The sequence below is a fragment of the Oryctolagus cuniculus genome, chromosome 6, assembly GCF_964237555.1.
Source record: "Oryctolagus cuniculus chromosome 6, mOryCun1.1, whole genome shotgun sequence".
NCBI lineage: Eukaryota > Metazoa > Chordata > Mammalia > Lagomorpha > Leporidae > Oryctolagus > Oryctolagus cuniculus.
Window position 1 is genome coordinate 165,469,712 of NC_091437.1, and position 16,407 is coordinate 165,486,118.

The window sequence follows — 16,407 nt, forward strand, 5'->3', positions numbered from 1 at the left end:
AGAGTGCAGCAAGAGGGAAGAGGAAGCTGGGAACTGAAATTACAGGGAGGGAGGGGCCAGCGCCTTGGGAAATTACCCCAACAGAAGGAAAGGCAGGGCGATGAATGCTGCCCGTAGGAAGGGGAGGGTCTGCAAGGAGCAGCGGAAGACCCTGCCCTGATCCCCTTGGGAGAACAGTGGGGGAAGCAGGCCCGGAGGACAGGGCTAGCGTCCACCACAGCCGGGCATTCTGAGTGGAACAGCACGTCCCGCAGGACTGGGCTCCTCCTGTGGTTACTTCCTTACCCGCTGCTAAATGCTGGTGACATCGCTGGTCACGGTTTTACCGAACACGTCCATGCTTTCCTCCCTGCCACCAGCTGGGTGGCAGGAGTGGTGAGGAGCCACCAGCTGCCAGGGGAAGATTAGCAAACATCCGGGGCAGCAAGAGAGAAACGGGAGCACTGGCTCTCAACAGCCCTGGGGTCCTGGGATCCCGGTAGAGGGGCTACAAGGCAGGGAAGGAAGAGAAAGGGGGCCTGGGTGGTGCCCATGCCCTTGGGGACGGATGGCCCAAGGACTGGACCTTGGAGGGTGAGGATTTGCACAGGTGAGGGAAGCAGGGCGTCCTGGCCCACAGCACACCTCAGAGGGGGCCAAAAGGACCAGGAGTGCTGAGGAAGCACGTCAGCAAGACGATCCCAGCGCCGGAACGCAGGTCCGCACCCCCAAATCCAAGCGGGAGAGACAAGAGGTAGGAAGGCGGCAGTCAGAAACTTGGTATCCTATGGGGCCAGCGGTGCTTTGTGGGGTCTTAAAGATGCGTGTGGGACAGTTATTCTTAAGTGTTGAAAATTAACTGAAATGTGATCCCTGTTAAACATAAGAGTGGGAATAAGAGAGGGAAGAGATGTATAATTTGGGGCATGCTCGGGCTGACTTGCCCCAATTGGTAGAGTTGGAAACATACCAGGGGATTCCAATTCAATCCCATCAAGGTGGCATGTGCCAATGCCATCTCACTATTCCAAGTGATCAATTTCAGTTCACAATTGATCATAATGAAAGGACTAAGAGTCAAAGGGAGCACATAAACAAGTCTAGTATCTGCTAACACCAACCGATAGAATAAATAAAGGGGAGAGTGATCCAACATGGGAAGTGAGATACTCAGCAGACTCATAGAATGGCGGATGTCCTAAATAGCACTCTGGCCTCAGAATCAGCCCTAAAGGCACTCGGATCTGGCTGAAAAGCCCATGAGAGTATTTCAGGCATGGAAAGCCAAGACACTCTGGCAAAAAGATCTCTGTGAGTGAGATCCCAGTGGAAAGAACAGGTCTTCAAAGAGGGAGGTGCCTTTCTCTGAAGGGAGGAGAGAACCTCCACTTTGACTATGACCGTGTCTAAACAAGATAAGAGTCGGAGAACTCAAGGGGCTTCCATAGCCTTGGAAACTCATAACTGGTGCATAGGGAGATTACTGATGCCATAAACAGGAGTGTCAATTTGTAAAGTCAACAACAGGAGTCACTGTGCACTTACTCCTCATGTAGGATCTCTGTCCTTAACGTGCTGTACACTGAGGCTTAATGCTATAACGAGTACTCAAACAGTATATTTCACTTTGTGTTTCTATGGGGTGCAAACGATTGAAATCTTTACTTAATGTACACTAAACTGATCTTCTGTTAAAAAAAAAAAAAAGAAATTATCAATTCCCAACTTGACTCTCACTGGGATTAAACATGACAATAGGTCTGATCTGATTTCATCATCATTTAAAAAAAATCATCTATTATTTTTCACTTTATGTTTCTGTGTGGGAGCAAACTGTTGAAATCCTTACTTAAGGTATACTAAGCTGATCTTCTGTATATTAAGATAATCGAAAATGAATCTTGATGTGAATGGAAGGGGAGAGGGAGTGGGAAAGGGGAGGGTTGTGGGTGGGAGGGACGGTATGGGGGGGGAAGCCATTGTAACACATGAGTCGTACTTTGGAAATTTATATTCATTAAATAAAAGATTAAAAAAAAAAAAAAAGATGCGTGTGGGAGGCAGCAGACCCGGGCTTCCCTCACTTAACTCTGTTTCCCCACGCCCAAAATAATCTAAGCCAGCTTCTCCAGGTCCTCCCAAGCCCGGCCTCTGCCTCTCCTCCCCCCTCCCCCCACACAGGTAAGCTTCCCCCAGCTCCGGGCTACAGATGAGCACAGGGACTGGCACCACCACTCAGGTGCTCCTCTCAGCCATGTCTCCTGCCAAGCCCTGACCCCCTACTGACCTGCCCCTCCCACAGCCTCGCTGGGGCTGCCCCCGCTCCGGAAGCTCAGCTCAGGGTCTGTTCCCATGCCGCCTGGATCCAGCACAGCTCCCGAACGGGGGGAGATGTGAGCACGCACCTGTGAAAGGAAACGAAGGGCGCTCCGTGGTACGATTCGGTCGCCTCGCCTTGTCCCCGGCCCTCAGAGCACTCTCAGAGCCCTCAGCTGCAACCTCTCGGCACCCCAGGGCCCTGCTGCGATCGCACTCACAACTCTACCTCCTTTCCATCTCACAAGTCAGAACTCGGCTCCAACAAGCAAGCTCGTCGCTTGACGGTACGATCAAGCCTCCCTCAGAAACCCATACAGGATGCGTGGGTGCTGTGGTGTAGAAGGTTAGCCTCCACCTGCAGCGCCGGCATCCCACATGGACACCGGTTTAAGTCCTGGCTGCTGCGCTTCCAATTCAGCTCCCTGCTGAGGGCCTGGGAAGGCAGCGGAAGATGGCCCAAATGCTTGGGCCCCTGCACCTGCATGGGAGACCCTGAGGAAGCTCCTGGCTCCTGGCTTCGGATCAGCCCAACTCTGGCCATTGCAGCCATTTCGGGAGTGAACCAGGAGATGGAAGACCTCTCTCTCTGTCTCTCCCTTTGTCTGTAACTATGCCTTTCAAATACATAAATAAATAAATAAATAAATCTTTTTAAGAAAAAAGAAAAAAAAAAAAAAAAAAAAAAAAAACAAAGAAGCCTACACAACAACAGCTCAGTACTTCCCAGTGTAAGAAAAGCGAGGAGGAAAATTGTCCTGATGATTCCTGCCTAGCCCCCAGAACCTGCGAAGACAGACTTGCCAAGGAAAACTGAAATAAAAAGTTCTGAGTGTTGAAAAGCAAGTAAAATATCAACTACGCTAGACAGAGAAGAAGAAGAAAAAGCGTGGTTCTTGGTGGAGATTTATCCCCTGCTTCCTGAAAGTGGACTGGAGAGCCACACCAGCAAATCCTCCCCACCACGGCCACCTAGCTAAGCTGCGGCCACACGTGCAGGCCTCCCTGCATGGCCGAGTCAGCGGGCAGCGTGCAGTCTGGCAGGAGGAGGGGCACGGGCGCAGGCAGGACCCACACTGGTGGACAGGCAGCTCCCTGCCATGGTTCCTCCAGACCCTGCTAGAGTTTCGGCTGCAGCAACACCAGTCCCCAGGCCAGAGCCCTCACCACCACCACAGCTGGAGGCTGCGATCTGGGGAGAAACAGACACAGGTTCCAGACCACCTCCAGACAGCACACCAGCCCTGCCTCCCACTGCACATTCACGTTCCCTACTGACCACCTGCCCAGCCAGGCACCTGGAGAGGCTCGGCTCCCTCTAGCACAAGCCCCAGTCGCTGGCACGGATCAGATGCCGGCGTGTGGATGGATTTACACACACTAACAAGCACAGACAGGCTCCTGCACGCCCTCTCTGTGGCAAGGCCGCATCCTTGGGCCCTGTCCTCAGCCTGCTCACCCCAGCTTGTGAGAACCCCAAGAAACCAGAACAGTGTAGCACCAGCTTCCCACACAGAGCCAGTGTGAGTCCCTGCTGCTCCACTTCTGAACTACCTCCCTGCTAGTGCACCTGGGAAGGCTGCAGATGACAGCCCTACTACCAAGCCCCTGCCACCCACATGGGAGACCCAGATGGAGCTCCAGCTTCCTGGCTTTGGCCTGGCCCAAAAACCCTGGCTGTTGCAGCCATCTGAGGCATGAACCAGGGGATGGAAGCTAGCTCTCTCTCTCTCTCTCTCTCTCTCTCTCTTTATAACCCTGCCTTTCAAATAAATCTAAAAAAATTTCTCCAAGCCTCCAAGTCTCCTCTTAGTAAGTGTCCACACAGTCACCCCTCAGACTGCCCGACAGCTATAACTCCCAACTCGAACTTGTATTTGGAGTCAGCCTTAGCCTCCTCCCACCTCAGCAGCCTGAACAGAGCCATCCCTACCGCTGTAACAAGGGCAAAACAGCTCCACCCTGACAGTCTGAGTGTCTCTCGCACCCTGATGAACGCAGTATTACCATCCTCTTCGGGCCAGCACTTCTTCCTTTGTACAGGATATTTGCCTCAGCCACTCCAGCGGGGCAGAGGGGCAAGCTTCATGGGGCAGACGGGTGAGCTGCCACATGCCAGGTCAGTACCCCGGAATGCAGAGTGGGCTGCAGCCCCTGCTAACGCACCTGGGAAAGCAGCAGAGGTCCCAAGTACTTGGGCCCCTCTTTTCCACTCGGGAAAGCTGGATGAAGCTTCTGGTTCCTGGCTTTGGTCTGCACCATCCCTGGCTTTTGCAGCCATTTGGGGAGTGAAGCAGTAGATGGAAGACATGTGTCTGTGTGTGTGTGTGTGTGTGTGTGTGCCTTTCAGAGAAAAATACATAAATAATCTGGCCAGAGGCCCAGCCAGCAGTGAGTAGGGGGAAAGGGTTACTAATTACACTTTCTACCGGTCATGACATTTTTTTTTAATGTAAACAAATGCCAAGGGCATCTTGGGTTAAACTTTATTTATTTAAATATTTATTTATTTATTTGAAAGGCACAGTTCAGAAAGGCAGAGGCAGAGAGAGAGGTCTTCATCTGCTGTTTTACTCTCCATATGGCCGCAATGGCCGGAGCTAGGCCGATCCAAAGCCAGAAGCTTCCTCCAGGTCTCCCATGTTGGTGCAGGGGCCCTAGAACTTGGGCCATCTTCTACTGCTTTCCCAGGCCACAGCATAGAGCTGGATCAGAAGTGGAACAGCCAGTACTTGAACTGGCGCCCATATGAGATGCAGGCACTCTGCAAGTGGCAGCTTTACCCACTATGTCACAGTGCCGGCCCCCTAACTTCATTTAACTATGCCTTCAAAACAAGTCTGCAAATGTCCTGCTCCCGCCATATACTGTGCCCAAGCTCCTGCAGCACTTTGAGTGTCCCTGACCGTGGTCCCAGTTGTCCAGTCACTTCACAAATACTTGCTGAGCACCAACCACAGCCTCTGGGGCCACAAATGCAAGACTGAGCAATGCAAAGTTCATGCTCATTAGAAAACATGTTCTGGGCCAGCGCTGCGGCTCACTTGGCTAATCCTCCACCTGCGGTGCCAGTACCCTGGGTTCTAGTCCCGGTCAGGGCGCCGGATTCTGTTCCAGTTGCTCCTCTTCCAGTCCAGCTCTCTGCTGTGGCCCGGGAAGGCAGTGGAGGATGGCCCAAGTCCTTGGGCCCTGCAGCCGCATGGGAGACCAGGAGGAAGCACCTGGCTCCTGGCTTCAGACTGGCACAGTGTGCCGGCCATAGCGGCCATTTGTGGGGTGAACCAACAGAAGGAAGACCTTTCTCTCTGTCTAAATCTGCCTGTCAAAAAAAAAAGAAAGAAAGAAAACATGTTCTGAGTGCCTACATTGTGGCATGGTGGGTAAAGCCACCACCTGCAATGCCAGCATCCCTTACAGGTTCCAGTTTGAGCCCTGGCTACTCCACTTCTGATCCAGCTCCCTGCAAATGGCCTGGGAAAAACAACAGAAGATGGCTCAAGTGCTAGGGCCCCTGCACCAACATGGGAGATGAGAAGAAGCTCCTGGCTTCTGGCTTCCACCTAGCCCAGCCCCAGCCATTGCAGCCATTTGGGGAGTGAATCAGTGGATGGAAGATCTCTACCCCTCCCTCCCTCCCTCCCTCTCTCCCTCCCTCTCTAACTCTAACTCTAACTCTAACTCTGCCTTTCAAACAAATAAAATAATCTTTAAAAAAAAAAATGTTGGGGCTAGCTCTGTGGAGTAGGCTAAGTGATGGTACCAGCATCCCATATGAGCGCCGGTTCATGTCCCAGCTGCTCCTCTTCCAATCCAGCTCTCTGCCATGGCCTGGAAACGCAGCAGAAGATGGCCCAAGTGCTTGGGCGACTGTACCTGCGTGGCAGATCCAACATGAGCTCCTGAGTTCCTGGCTGCTAACTTTAGCCTGGCCCAGCCCTGGCTGTTGTTGGCATGTGGAGAGTGAACCAGAGGATGGGAGTTCTCTCTCTCTTTCTCTTTCTTTCTCTCTTTTATATAAAGTGAAAAGAAGTAAGTAAGTACATGAAAGGAAGGAAGGAAAGAGGAACAGAGGGAAGAGGGCACAGAGAGGGAGAGGGAGGGAGGGAAGGAAGGAAAGCAGGTGGATGAGAGGAGGGAGAGGGAGGAGGAATGATAAAGTAAGGACTGTCCTCCACTCAGTGGCCTCTCCCAGTATGGGCAGCAGCGCCTTCTGCCAGCCCAGCCTGCACCAACACCTCCATCCTCAGCCTACACCAAGACCTCTATACTCAGTCTGCACTGCAGACCTCCACCCTCAGTCTGTACTGTAAACCACAACCTCAGTCTGCACTGCAGACCTCCTCCCTCAGCCTGTACTGTAGACCTCCACCCTCAGTCTCTATTGTAAACCGCCACATTCAGCCTGTACCAACACCTCCACCCTCAGTCTGCACTGTAGACCTCCACCCTCATCTTGTACCACAGACTGCCACACTTACAGCACACAACTGCTCACCACACTGCACCAGTGGTACATCCAGTATCATTCACGCCTTATTCTCCCACCTTGGGCTTTGGACTTGAATCCCCAAAACTGCTTCCCCTGATCACTTCTCCCCTTGTTCCCTCCCTAAGGTAGGTGACAGCAGAATAGTAAGTCTCCTTCTTCCTGCAGAAATTGGTGGTAGTGGCTACAAACTCATCCTGGGACAGCCAAAAGCAGGCAGTGGCCATGTTTGACCCACGGACAGAAGTCGGCCAAGACCTGGTCCAAAGCCACAGAAAGATCTTTAGAAGTAGCCACTTAGAGGAGATAGCAATTTGGCAATGGAACACAGGCTTGACCTAAAAAACAAGAGCCTTCACTCATCCGACCAGCAGGTGAGGGCCTGCAGCACCAGGTGCTGTTCCAGGCACAGGTGACGGTACCTGTCCCGAAGGAGCTCACAGCCAGTGGGTGCCGCAGGTGTGGAGAGAACAACTTCCTGGACAGCGTGGGGAATGGGAACAGGGAATGCAAGGGCAGCAGAGGGAAGAGCAGCCCGGAAGGTGGTAGGGCCACAATGAAGGCGAGGAAGACGAGGCCCGAGAGCAGATGAGTATGTGCCACTCTTCCCCCACTTCCCCCACCCCTGACCGAAGATTCCTCTGCTTACTGAGACACTGGTACAGCCCACAGAACAGGTGTGCACAACCCACACCACCTCCGAGGACGGACTCTGTGCCCGTGCACCCAGAAGGGACGCCCAGGACAGGTGTGCCTGCACAACCCACACCACCTCGGAGGACGCGCTCTGTGCCCGTGCACCCAGGAGGGACCCAGGACAGGTGTAGTGCACAACCCACACCACCTCTGAGGACACGCTCTGTGCCCATGCACCCAGGAGGGACACCCAGGACAGGTGTAGTGCACAACTCACACCACCTCTGAGGACAGGCTCTGTGCCCATGCACCCAGAAGGGACGCCCAGGACAGGTGTGCCTGCACAACCCACACCACCTCCGAGGACAGGCTCTGTGCCCATGCACCCAGAAGGGACGCCCAGGACAGGTGTGCCTGCACAACCCACACCACCTCTGAGGACGCGCTCTGTGCCCATGCACCCAGGAGGGACGCCCAGGACAGGTGTGCCTGCACAACCCATACCACCTCTGAGGACGCGCTCTGTGCCCATGCACCCAGGAGGGACGCCCAGGACAGGTGTGCCTGCACAACCCACACCACCTCCGAGGACGCGCTCTGTGCCCATGCACCCAGGAGGGATGCCCAGGACAGGTGTGCCTGCACAACCCACACCACCTCCAAGGACACGCTCTGTGCCCGTGCACCCAGGAGAGACACCCAGGACAGGTGTAGTGCACAACTCACACCACCTCTGAGGACGCGCTCAGTGCCTGTGCACCCAAGAGGGACACCCAGGACAGGTGTGCACAACCCACACCACCTCCGAGGACGCACTCTGTGCCTGTGCACCCAGGAGGGACGCCCAGGACAGGTGTAGTGCACATCCCACACCACCTCTGAGGACGGGCTCAGTGCCTGTGCACCCAGGAGGGACACCCAGGACAGGTGTGCCTGCACAACCCACACCACCTCCGAGGACAGGCTCTGTGCCCGTGCACCCAGGAGGGACGCCCAGGACAGGTGTGCCTGCACAACCTACACCACCTCCGAGGATGCGCTCTGTGCTGTGCACCCAGGAGGGACGCCCAGGACAGGTGTGCCTGCACAACCCACACCACCTCCGAGGACAGGCTCTGTGCCTGTGCACCCAGGAGGAACGCCCAGGACAGGTGTGCCTGCACAACCCACACCACCTCCGAGGACAGGCTCTGTGCCTGTGCACCCAGGAGGGACGCCCAGGACAGGTGTGCCTGCACAACCCACACCACCTCCGAGGACAGGCTCTGTGCCCATGCACCCAGGAGGGACGCCCAGGACAGGTGTGCCTGCACAACCCACACCACCTCCGAGGACGCGCTCTGTGCCCGTGCACCCAGGAGGGACCCAGGACAGGTGTGCCTGCACAACCCACACCACCTCCGAGGACAGGCTCTGTGCCTGTGCACCCAGGAGGAACGCCCAGGACAGGTGTGCCTGCACAACCCACACCACCTCCAAGGACGCACTCTGTGCCCATGCACCCAGGAGGGACGCCCAGGACAGGTGTAGTGCACATCCCACACCACCTCTGAGGACGGGCTCAGTGCCTGTGCACCCAGGAGGGACACCCAGGACAGGTGTGCCTGCACAACCCACACCACCTCCGAGGACGCGCTCTGTGCCCGTGCACCCAGGAGCAAAGCCTCCACAGAAGTGATCATGGAAAGTAACAGCCATGTTTCCACAGAAAATCCCATAAACCCTCAGACTAGCACCGCTACCCTACCCAAAAGTGACAAAAGCCTGACAGCTTGGAGCTCTCCTGTGCAAAAATCCTTCCCCAGAACTCACTGTGAGGTCACCCATTTGGGAGCCTACCTGAGGTAAGAAATCCCATGACTATGCTGCCTTCACCTGCAAGGAACCAGGACAGGCCTACAAGTGACAAGGAGGCTAGGGACAGCCCTTCTCACACCCAGTACAGGGTGGGCATCGCTCATCCAGAAACCCAGAATCCAAAATGCTCCAAAGGCCAAAACTCACTGAGCAGGGCTGATCAGGGAATCCCGACATGCAACCAGCAACGTCTACGCAAACATGTCCAAACTGGGAGCAACAATGAAACCAGAAACATCCCCAGTCCCAAGCTCTCCAGGGGAGGGGCGACACTGAATCTGTCCCAGTGTTTTTCCTTCTTGGTTGCTCTCCTGTTCCATGCTTAATTTCAATGCAGCAATACTGAGAAATGTTCATGATCAAGTCTAGGAGTAGTACCACGAGCTCTGCCAAAGAAAGGTCACGCCACAGACTAAAGTGTCTGTCGTTGGAAAGTAACGAACGCCACACAGAAGTGCCCCGTCCCGGCTGTCCAGTGGGGAAGAGGAGGTGCGGGCAGTGCTTAATCAGGGATGTGGGGCTGCAGTGTCGAGCGTGGAGGCGTAGGTCAGGGGCCTCTCAGACCTCCTGACTTCTGCCCTCTCCCCAGAAGCTCCAATTACCCAGGTCGTGTCCTAGGCCTTCCAGGGGACAGCACTGTCTTCAACTGTGGACTGGCCCAGGCCCTTCACCTTTCACACTTGCTGTCTTTAAATTGCAGGACCTCACATACTCAAGCAGATGCTGCCAGCACCTCGCAACCAGGACCCCGCCCGCCCCAGCAGGCACCCTCCCCCAAAAGGGGCGGGAACTGGATGCCACACCCTTCCAGAGGAAGGCGCGTGCTGCTTTCCACCAGAGAAGACACAGCGTCTGTGGACTGGGCAGGGGTCAGCACCGACCCCCTGTGGCTGCATCCCCTGTGGCCTCACTGGGAACCAAGCGGCCCCGACACCAGGCGGAAGCAGCACCGTGAAAGCAAGCCCTCAGCCACTGCCTGACTGGAACTCCCCCCGAGTCCTGTGCAGCTCTGTCCGTTCTCCAAGTCAAGATGCAGATGACAAATCTGTTCTAACCACCAGCACCAGAAGGGAGAAGCTTACCACAACCAACTGAAACTCAGATTTTAAACTGTCTCCTCGGCACCCCTGGGTGCCCCGAGAGAAAGCTCCCATCTGTGGGCTCTTACCCAAGTGCCCACAAAGGCTGAGGCTGGGCCAGAACAAAACTGGGAGTCTGGAACTCAGCGCAGGTCACGAACGCGGGTAGCAGGGACCCAGCCACCCGAGCCGTCACTGCCCTCTCCCAGGGTGTGCGTCAGCAGCAGCTCACACTGGAAGCAGAGCCAGGGCTCAACCCGGGCACTCTGACGGGAGGCGCTGTGTGACCACAATGTTCAGTGCTGGTCCTGGAAACCCAGGCACTCTGACGGGAGGCGCTGTGTGACCATGATGTTCAGTGCTGGTCCTGGAAACCCGGGCACTCTGACGGGGAGGCGCTGTGTGACCACGATGCTCACTGCTGGTCCTGGAAATCCGGGCACTCTGACGGGAGGCGCTGTGTGACCACGATGTTCAGTGCTGGTCCTGGAAACCCGGGCACTCTGACGGGGAGGCGCTGTGTGACCACGATGCTCACTGCTGGTCCTGGAAACCCGGGCACTCTGACGGGGAGGCGCTGTGTGACCACAATGTTCACTGCTGGTCCTGGAAATCCGGGCACTCTGACGGGAGGCGCTGTGTGACCACAATGTTCAGTGCTGGTCCTGGAAACTCGGGCACTCTGACGGAAGGCGCTGTGTGACCACGATGTTCAGTGCTGGTCCTGGAAACCCGGGCACTCTGACGGGAGGCGCTGTGTGACCACGATGCTCACTGCTGGTCCTGGAAACCCGGGCACTCTGACGGGAGGCGCTGTGTGACCACGATGCTCACTGCTGGTCCTGGAAACCCGGGCACTCTGACGGGGAGGCGCTGTGTGACCACGATGCTCACTGCTGGTCCTGGAAACCCGGGCACTCTGACGGGGAGGCGCTGTGTGACCACGATGTTCAGTGCTGGTCCTGGAAACCCGGGCACTCTGACGGGAGGCGCTGTGTGACCACGATGTTCAGTGCTGGTCCTGGAAACCCGGGCACTCTGACGGGAGGCGCTGTGTGACCACGATGTTCAGTGCTGGTCCTGGAAACTCGGGCACTCTGACGGGGAGGCGCTGTGTGACCACGATGTTCAGTGCTGGTCCTGGAAACCCGGGCACTCTGACGGGGAGACGCTGTGTGACCACGATGCTCACTGCTGGTCCTGGAAACCCGGGCACTCTGACGGGGAGGCGCTGTGTGACCACAATGCTCACTGCTGGTCCTGGAACTCTCACAAACTTGCAGGGATTTTCTTTGCCGACTGAAGAAAGACGCTGTGCCTGAGTCCCTGGCAGGAAGGGCGAACATGCGCTTCTGCTTACACACACGGGCCCGTGTCAGCCGTAAATGAAAGCTGTCCACAAAAAGGGAAACGCCCCATAAAAATGCAACATGTGCCTCAGCTGTCTAAAGGGGCTCGTGACTGTGCACTCTGCCTTCCCGGAGGCCATCCTGTGGACACGTGAGCACATGAGGCCGGCAGACACACCCCATGGTCTTCCAAAGCTGGGAGAAAGGCCCACACGCCAGGCTTGTCTGCCTGACACTGAAGAATCACACAGACAGCCCCAAGTAGAGATCCCACGCACAAGCCCTTGGACGAGCACGAGAAGCTCCCGACATCCTGGGTTAACAGCCGGGCACTCAAAGGAGAAAATATGGCCCAGGCCCTGGAGAACGGCAGCACATGAGGGGACTGCAAAGGCTCATGGAAAACACATATGATGAAAACATCATGCTTGTACTTTCAATCTTTTTTTTTGGCACCAAAAGAAACTTTCCTTCTAATTCCATTTTCCGTGAACTTTTCAAAGCACACTCATGCACAATGTCAGAAGAACGTGTTTCTGAAACACGCCTACAGACCCGAGTCAGAATCAACTCTCCCACACGCACCACAGCTGAAGTGAGCGCTGTGAAGGTACCAGCCACACCTAGGCCAGCAAGCCCCTGGCCCCCGCCCTGCCAGGTCTGGCTCCAGGGCTGGGGAGAGAGCAGGAGCCCGGGCATATGGGGTTCCTTCCACACGGAGCTGCTGGAGGGAAGAGGGGCCTCCACCAACTACATGTGCAACCGATTACTGACCTGTAACCGTGAGAATTCACTCAGGGAGAGACCGCACCAGGAGTTAGTTCCTGGTCTCACTGGGAGCTTGTTAAAGGCTTTCAAGAGAGGGGCTGGTGCCAGGGCATAGCAGGTAAAGCCACTGCCTACAGTGCTGGCATCCCATATGGGTGTCGGTTCGAGTCCCAGCTACTCCACTTCCGATCCAGCTCTCTGCTATGGACGGGGAAAGCAGTGGAGGATAGCCCAAGTCCTTAGGCCCCTGCATCCACGTGGGAGACCTGGAGGAAGTTCCTGGCTCCAGATCGGCACAGCTCTGGCCATTGCAACAACCTGGGGAGTGAATCATCGGATGGAAAACACCTCTCTCTCTCTCTTCTTCTCCCTCTCCCTCTCCCTATGCCTCTCTGTAACTCTGCCTTTCAAATAAATAAGTGGATCCTTAAAAAAAAAAAAAAAAAAAGAAAAAGAAAAGAAAAGAAAAAAAGAAAGGCTTTCAAGAGGAAGGCAAGATCTAGTAAAAAAATTAAAAAAGTGGGGGCGGGGAGGGGCCAGGGCTGTGCTGCAGGAAGGAAGATGCTTCCTGGAGAGGAAAGCAGGCTCGATTCACGGCCGACAAGGAGGGGCGGTGCAGGCAGCTCAGGAAAGGACACAGGGACAGCACACACGGGACTGTGGGGAAGGTGGGCACACTGTTCCCAAGAGAGAACAGAGCCCTGGCTAAAAGGCAGAGGGACAACAGCACGGGGCAGGGACGGCACTGGAGATTCTCAGCTCCCACCCAAACGGAGTCCAGGCACTGCCCCAGGTAGCTGCAGGGTCACAGGGAGACTGGAGAAGCGCCAGGGGAGAGGCGCCCGGGCAGCTCCTGCAGCAGCTGCGGAGGGCACATGGATCAGAGCAAGCAAGGCCCAGCCCCCGCAACTGCCCTGCGGGGCCCCGGAAGCTCCGCCTCTGTACCCTCCCCTCTGAGGCCCCAGAGTGCAAATGGATCATGAAGCCAGCTGTGGTGACCTTGCTCTGCAAGGCAGGGCAGAGAGGACACCGCGTGCAGCCGCCCGGAGAGGGGCCCTGTCACAGCGGCACTTCGCTGGGGGCACTGGAGGTGCAGGACAGCCCTCCCACCCCGTAGAAGGCCACACAGCCACAGGAAGCGGCCAGTGCATGAGGAACACGAGTGACAGAGGCCACTGCGGAAGACAAACGTCTTCTTTCAGGAGTGCCGGCACTGGGGCCAGCGCTGTGGCGTGGCGGGTAGGGCAGCCACCTGCAACAGCAGCATCCACTAAGTGGCCACTCGCATCCCTGTGCCGTGTGCCGGCTGCAAGTCCCAGCCGCTCCACTTCCAATGAAGCTTCCTGCTGACAGGCAGCCCTGGACGCACATGGGATGGAGCTCCTGCTTCCTGGCCCTGCCCTGGCTGCTGCGGACACTGGAGAGTAAAACAGCACATGAAAGATCTGTCTCTCATTCTCTGCCTTTCGAATAAAATGAAAATAAATTTAAATTTTTTTGACAGACAGAGTGGACAGTGAGAGAGAGAGACAGAGAGAAAGGTCTCCCCTTCTCTGTTGGTTCATCCCCCAGTGGCCACTGTGGCTGGCGCGCTGATCCGAAGCCAGGAGCCAGGTGCTTCTCCTGGTCTCCATGCTGGTGCAGGGCCCAAGCACTTGGACCATCCTCCACTGCACTCCCTGGCCACAGTAGAGAGCTGGACTGGAAGAGGGGCAACCGGAACAGAATCCAGCGCCCCGATCGGGACTAGAACCTGGGGTGCCGGCGCCGCAGGCAGAGGATTAGCCTAGTGAGCCACAGTGCCAGCCTTAAATTTAATTTGTTTTAATTTAAGTATGAAGACAGAGGAACATGAAATTCGGTACATGCCAGGATGAGGGGTGAGGGGTGAGGGAGTGGGCAGTAGGCAGTGGGTGTCTTGGGCCCCCACGTGTATAGATGCAGTGACAGAAGCAGTGCTGCAATGGACACGACACACCGCCCAGACCGTCTCGCAGGGCAGACAGCCTGCTTCCCCAGGCGCTCCCAGTCATCCTCAGCTGGAAGATGCCGCCTCGTGTGAGAGTCCACCTCTCAGACACCCGGGGCCCAGCCCAGCACAGGAGGGCACAGCCCCTGCCCGCCCTCATGGCAAGCAACAGCTCTCTCTGATGGGCCGTCCAGCTGCACAGGCCTCGCTGGGCGAGCTGAGGCCTTCTCCACTCACCACTGAGGACACAACATCCCCCAGTGCAGCCTACATCCTTTGGGGCAACAGAGGATGCTCAGCAGGGCCTCCCAACACACAGTTATGCAGGAGCCACCGAGGCCCACCTTCTCCCTGTGTCCCCCCTGCCTCTCTCCCCTTGCTTCATGGGGTGTGGATCCCATGAGGACCCCCTAGCACACTTCCTGCACAGTAATCTCAGCATGGAAGGGCCCTTCCCTGAGGAACAACCAGTGCCGTCCCCTGAACAAGGTGACAGGAGGCAGAGCCCCCGCTGCCCACACCTGCTTGCCTCAGGTGCCGCTGCAGCAACGTGAACACAGCCAGGGCTCAGGCTGCCCTCCAGGGGACGCCCAGGGCAGTGACGGGAGCCCCAGGGCACCACGGGCCAAGCGGGTGGCTCGTGGAAGCCTGTGGCTCTGGAAGCCCAGACAGAAGCAGCGCTGACCAGGAACAGTGGCCAGAGGGGGCACAAGGCCCCAGGTGTGTTCCATTTCTGAGCTGGGTGCCTGTTGCACTGAGGCGGGTGGGGAGCGGGGGGCACTTTGTAAAAATCCCCTGGGCTGCGGAGTCAGGAGCCGTGCACATCCCTCCATGAGAGACTCTGACACCCGAGGAGGCTGGAGAGGGAGCTGAGAGGCCGTGGGAAGAGCAGCTGAGTCTGGCAGAGGACCAGGGAGGGGAGGGGCAGAGGAGGAAGGAGCAGCAGCCCAGGGTGCGCAGGGCAGGGCAGAGCCTGGTGCTTCCGCACTCACACGGAGCTGGAAACCCAGGGTCTCCATGGGCAGCACTCAGAGGGCTCTTGTTCCCGCTCCCCGGCTTGGCCTTACCTTGGTCGGACAGGAAGTCCAGCATGGTCTGCAGGAGGAAGGACAGGTGCCTCACGGACAGAGCAGGGTTCCCCATCCGTCGGGAGGCATAGACCAGCTCGTGCAGCAAACGCATCTGGACGGCAGCCCAGCCCCTGTGCGTGCCTGCAACGAGAGGGAGACGGCGTCACCGAGGGGCAGGAAGCCGGGCAACGTGCCCACGCACAAATGCAGGGGGCAGCAGAGCTACGTTCACTGACACCGGAAAAGGACTCTCAAGTCGCAAGTTTTCTGTGTGTTAGAAATATGCTTGATGTCATATGAATGTGCCCCCAAAAAGTCATGGGCAAATGGAATCAAGATACTTTTTATTTTAATGCGAGAAAAACTTATATACACGCAAGTTTTTCATATCACACATTTTCCATGAAGCTTCTGAAGACCCACATCTACATGGATTTCAAATCTGCTGCCCCAGAATAAGCTTACTTTTTAATTCCACTTTCCATGAAATTTGTGGAGTACCCTCAAATTTCCTGTCTTCTCCAAAGACACAAGTTCAAAAATGTCCCACTTGGGAACCATGATATGTTTAGAACTAAAGATGACATTTTAGACGGCATGTATTGCAGTTCCACGCATAATCTGTTTCAAGAAAATACTGGTATGGCCGGCGCCGCGGCTCACTAGGCTAATCCTCCGCCTTGCGGCACTGGCACACCGGGTTCTAGTCCCGGTAGGGGTGCCGGATTCTGTCCCGGTTGCCCCTCTGCCAGGCCAGCTCTCTGCTGTGGCCAGGGAGTGCAGTGGAGGATGGCCCAAGTGCTTGGCCCTGCACCCCATGGGAGACCAGGATAAGTACCTGGCTCCTGGCTTTGAATCAGCGCAGTGCACCGGCCACAGTGCACCGGCCGCGGCGGCC

The 16,407-nt window shown here is 56.4% G+C and overlaps 1 protein-coding gene across 2 annotated transcripts in view; it reads right to left on the minus strand.

Annotated features, from left to right (window-relative positions):
• Positions 1–16,407, minus strand: part of TRAPPC9 (trafficking protein particle complex subunit 9) — a 562,730-nt gene that overhangs the window by 461,092 nt on the left and 85,231 nt on the right. For both annotated transcript variants that reach the window (XM_070075538.1, XM_070075537.1), the window contains one exon: positions 15,507–15,650. In XM_070075538.1, coding sequence (XP_069931639.1) covers positions 15,507–15,650 — 144 coding nt within the window. The remainder of the gene's footprint in view (positions 1–15,506; positions 15,651–16,407) is intronic.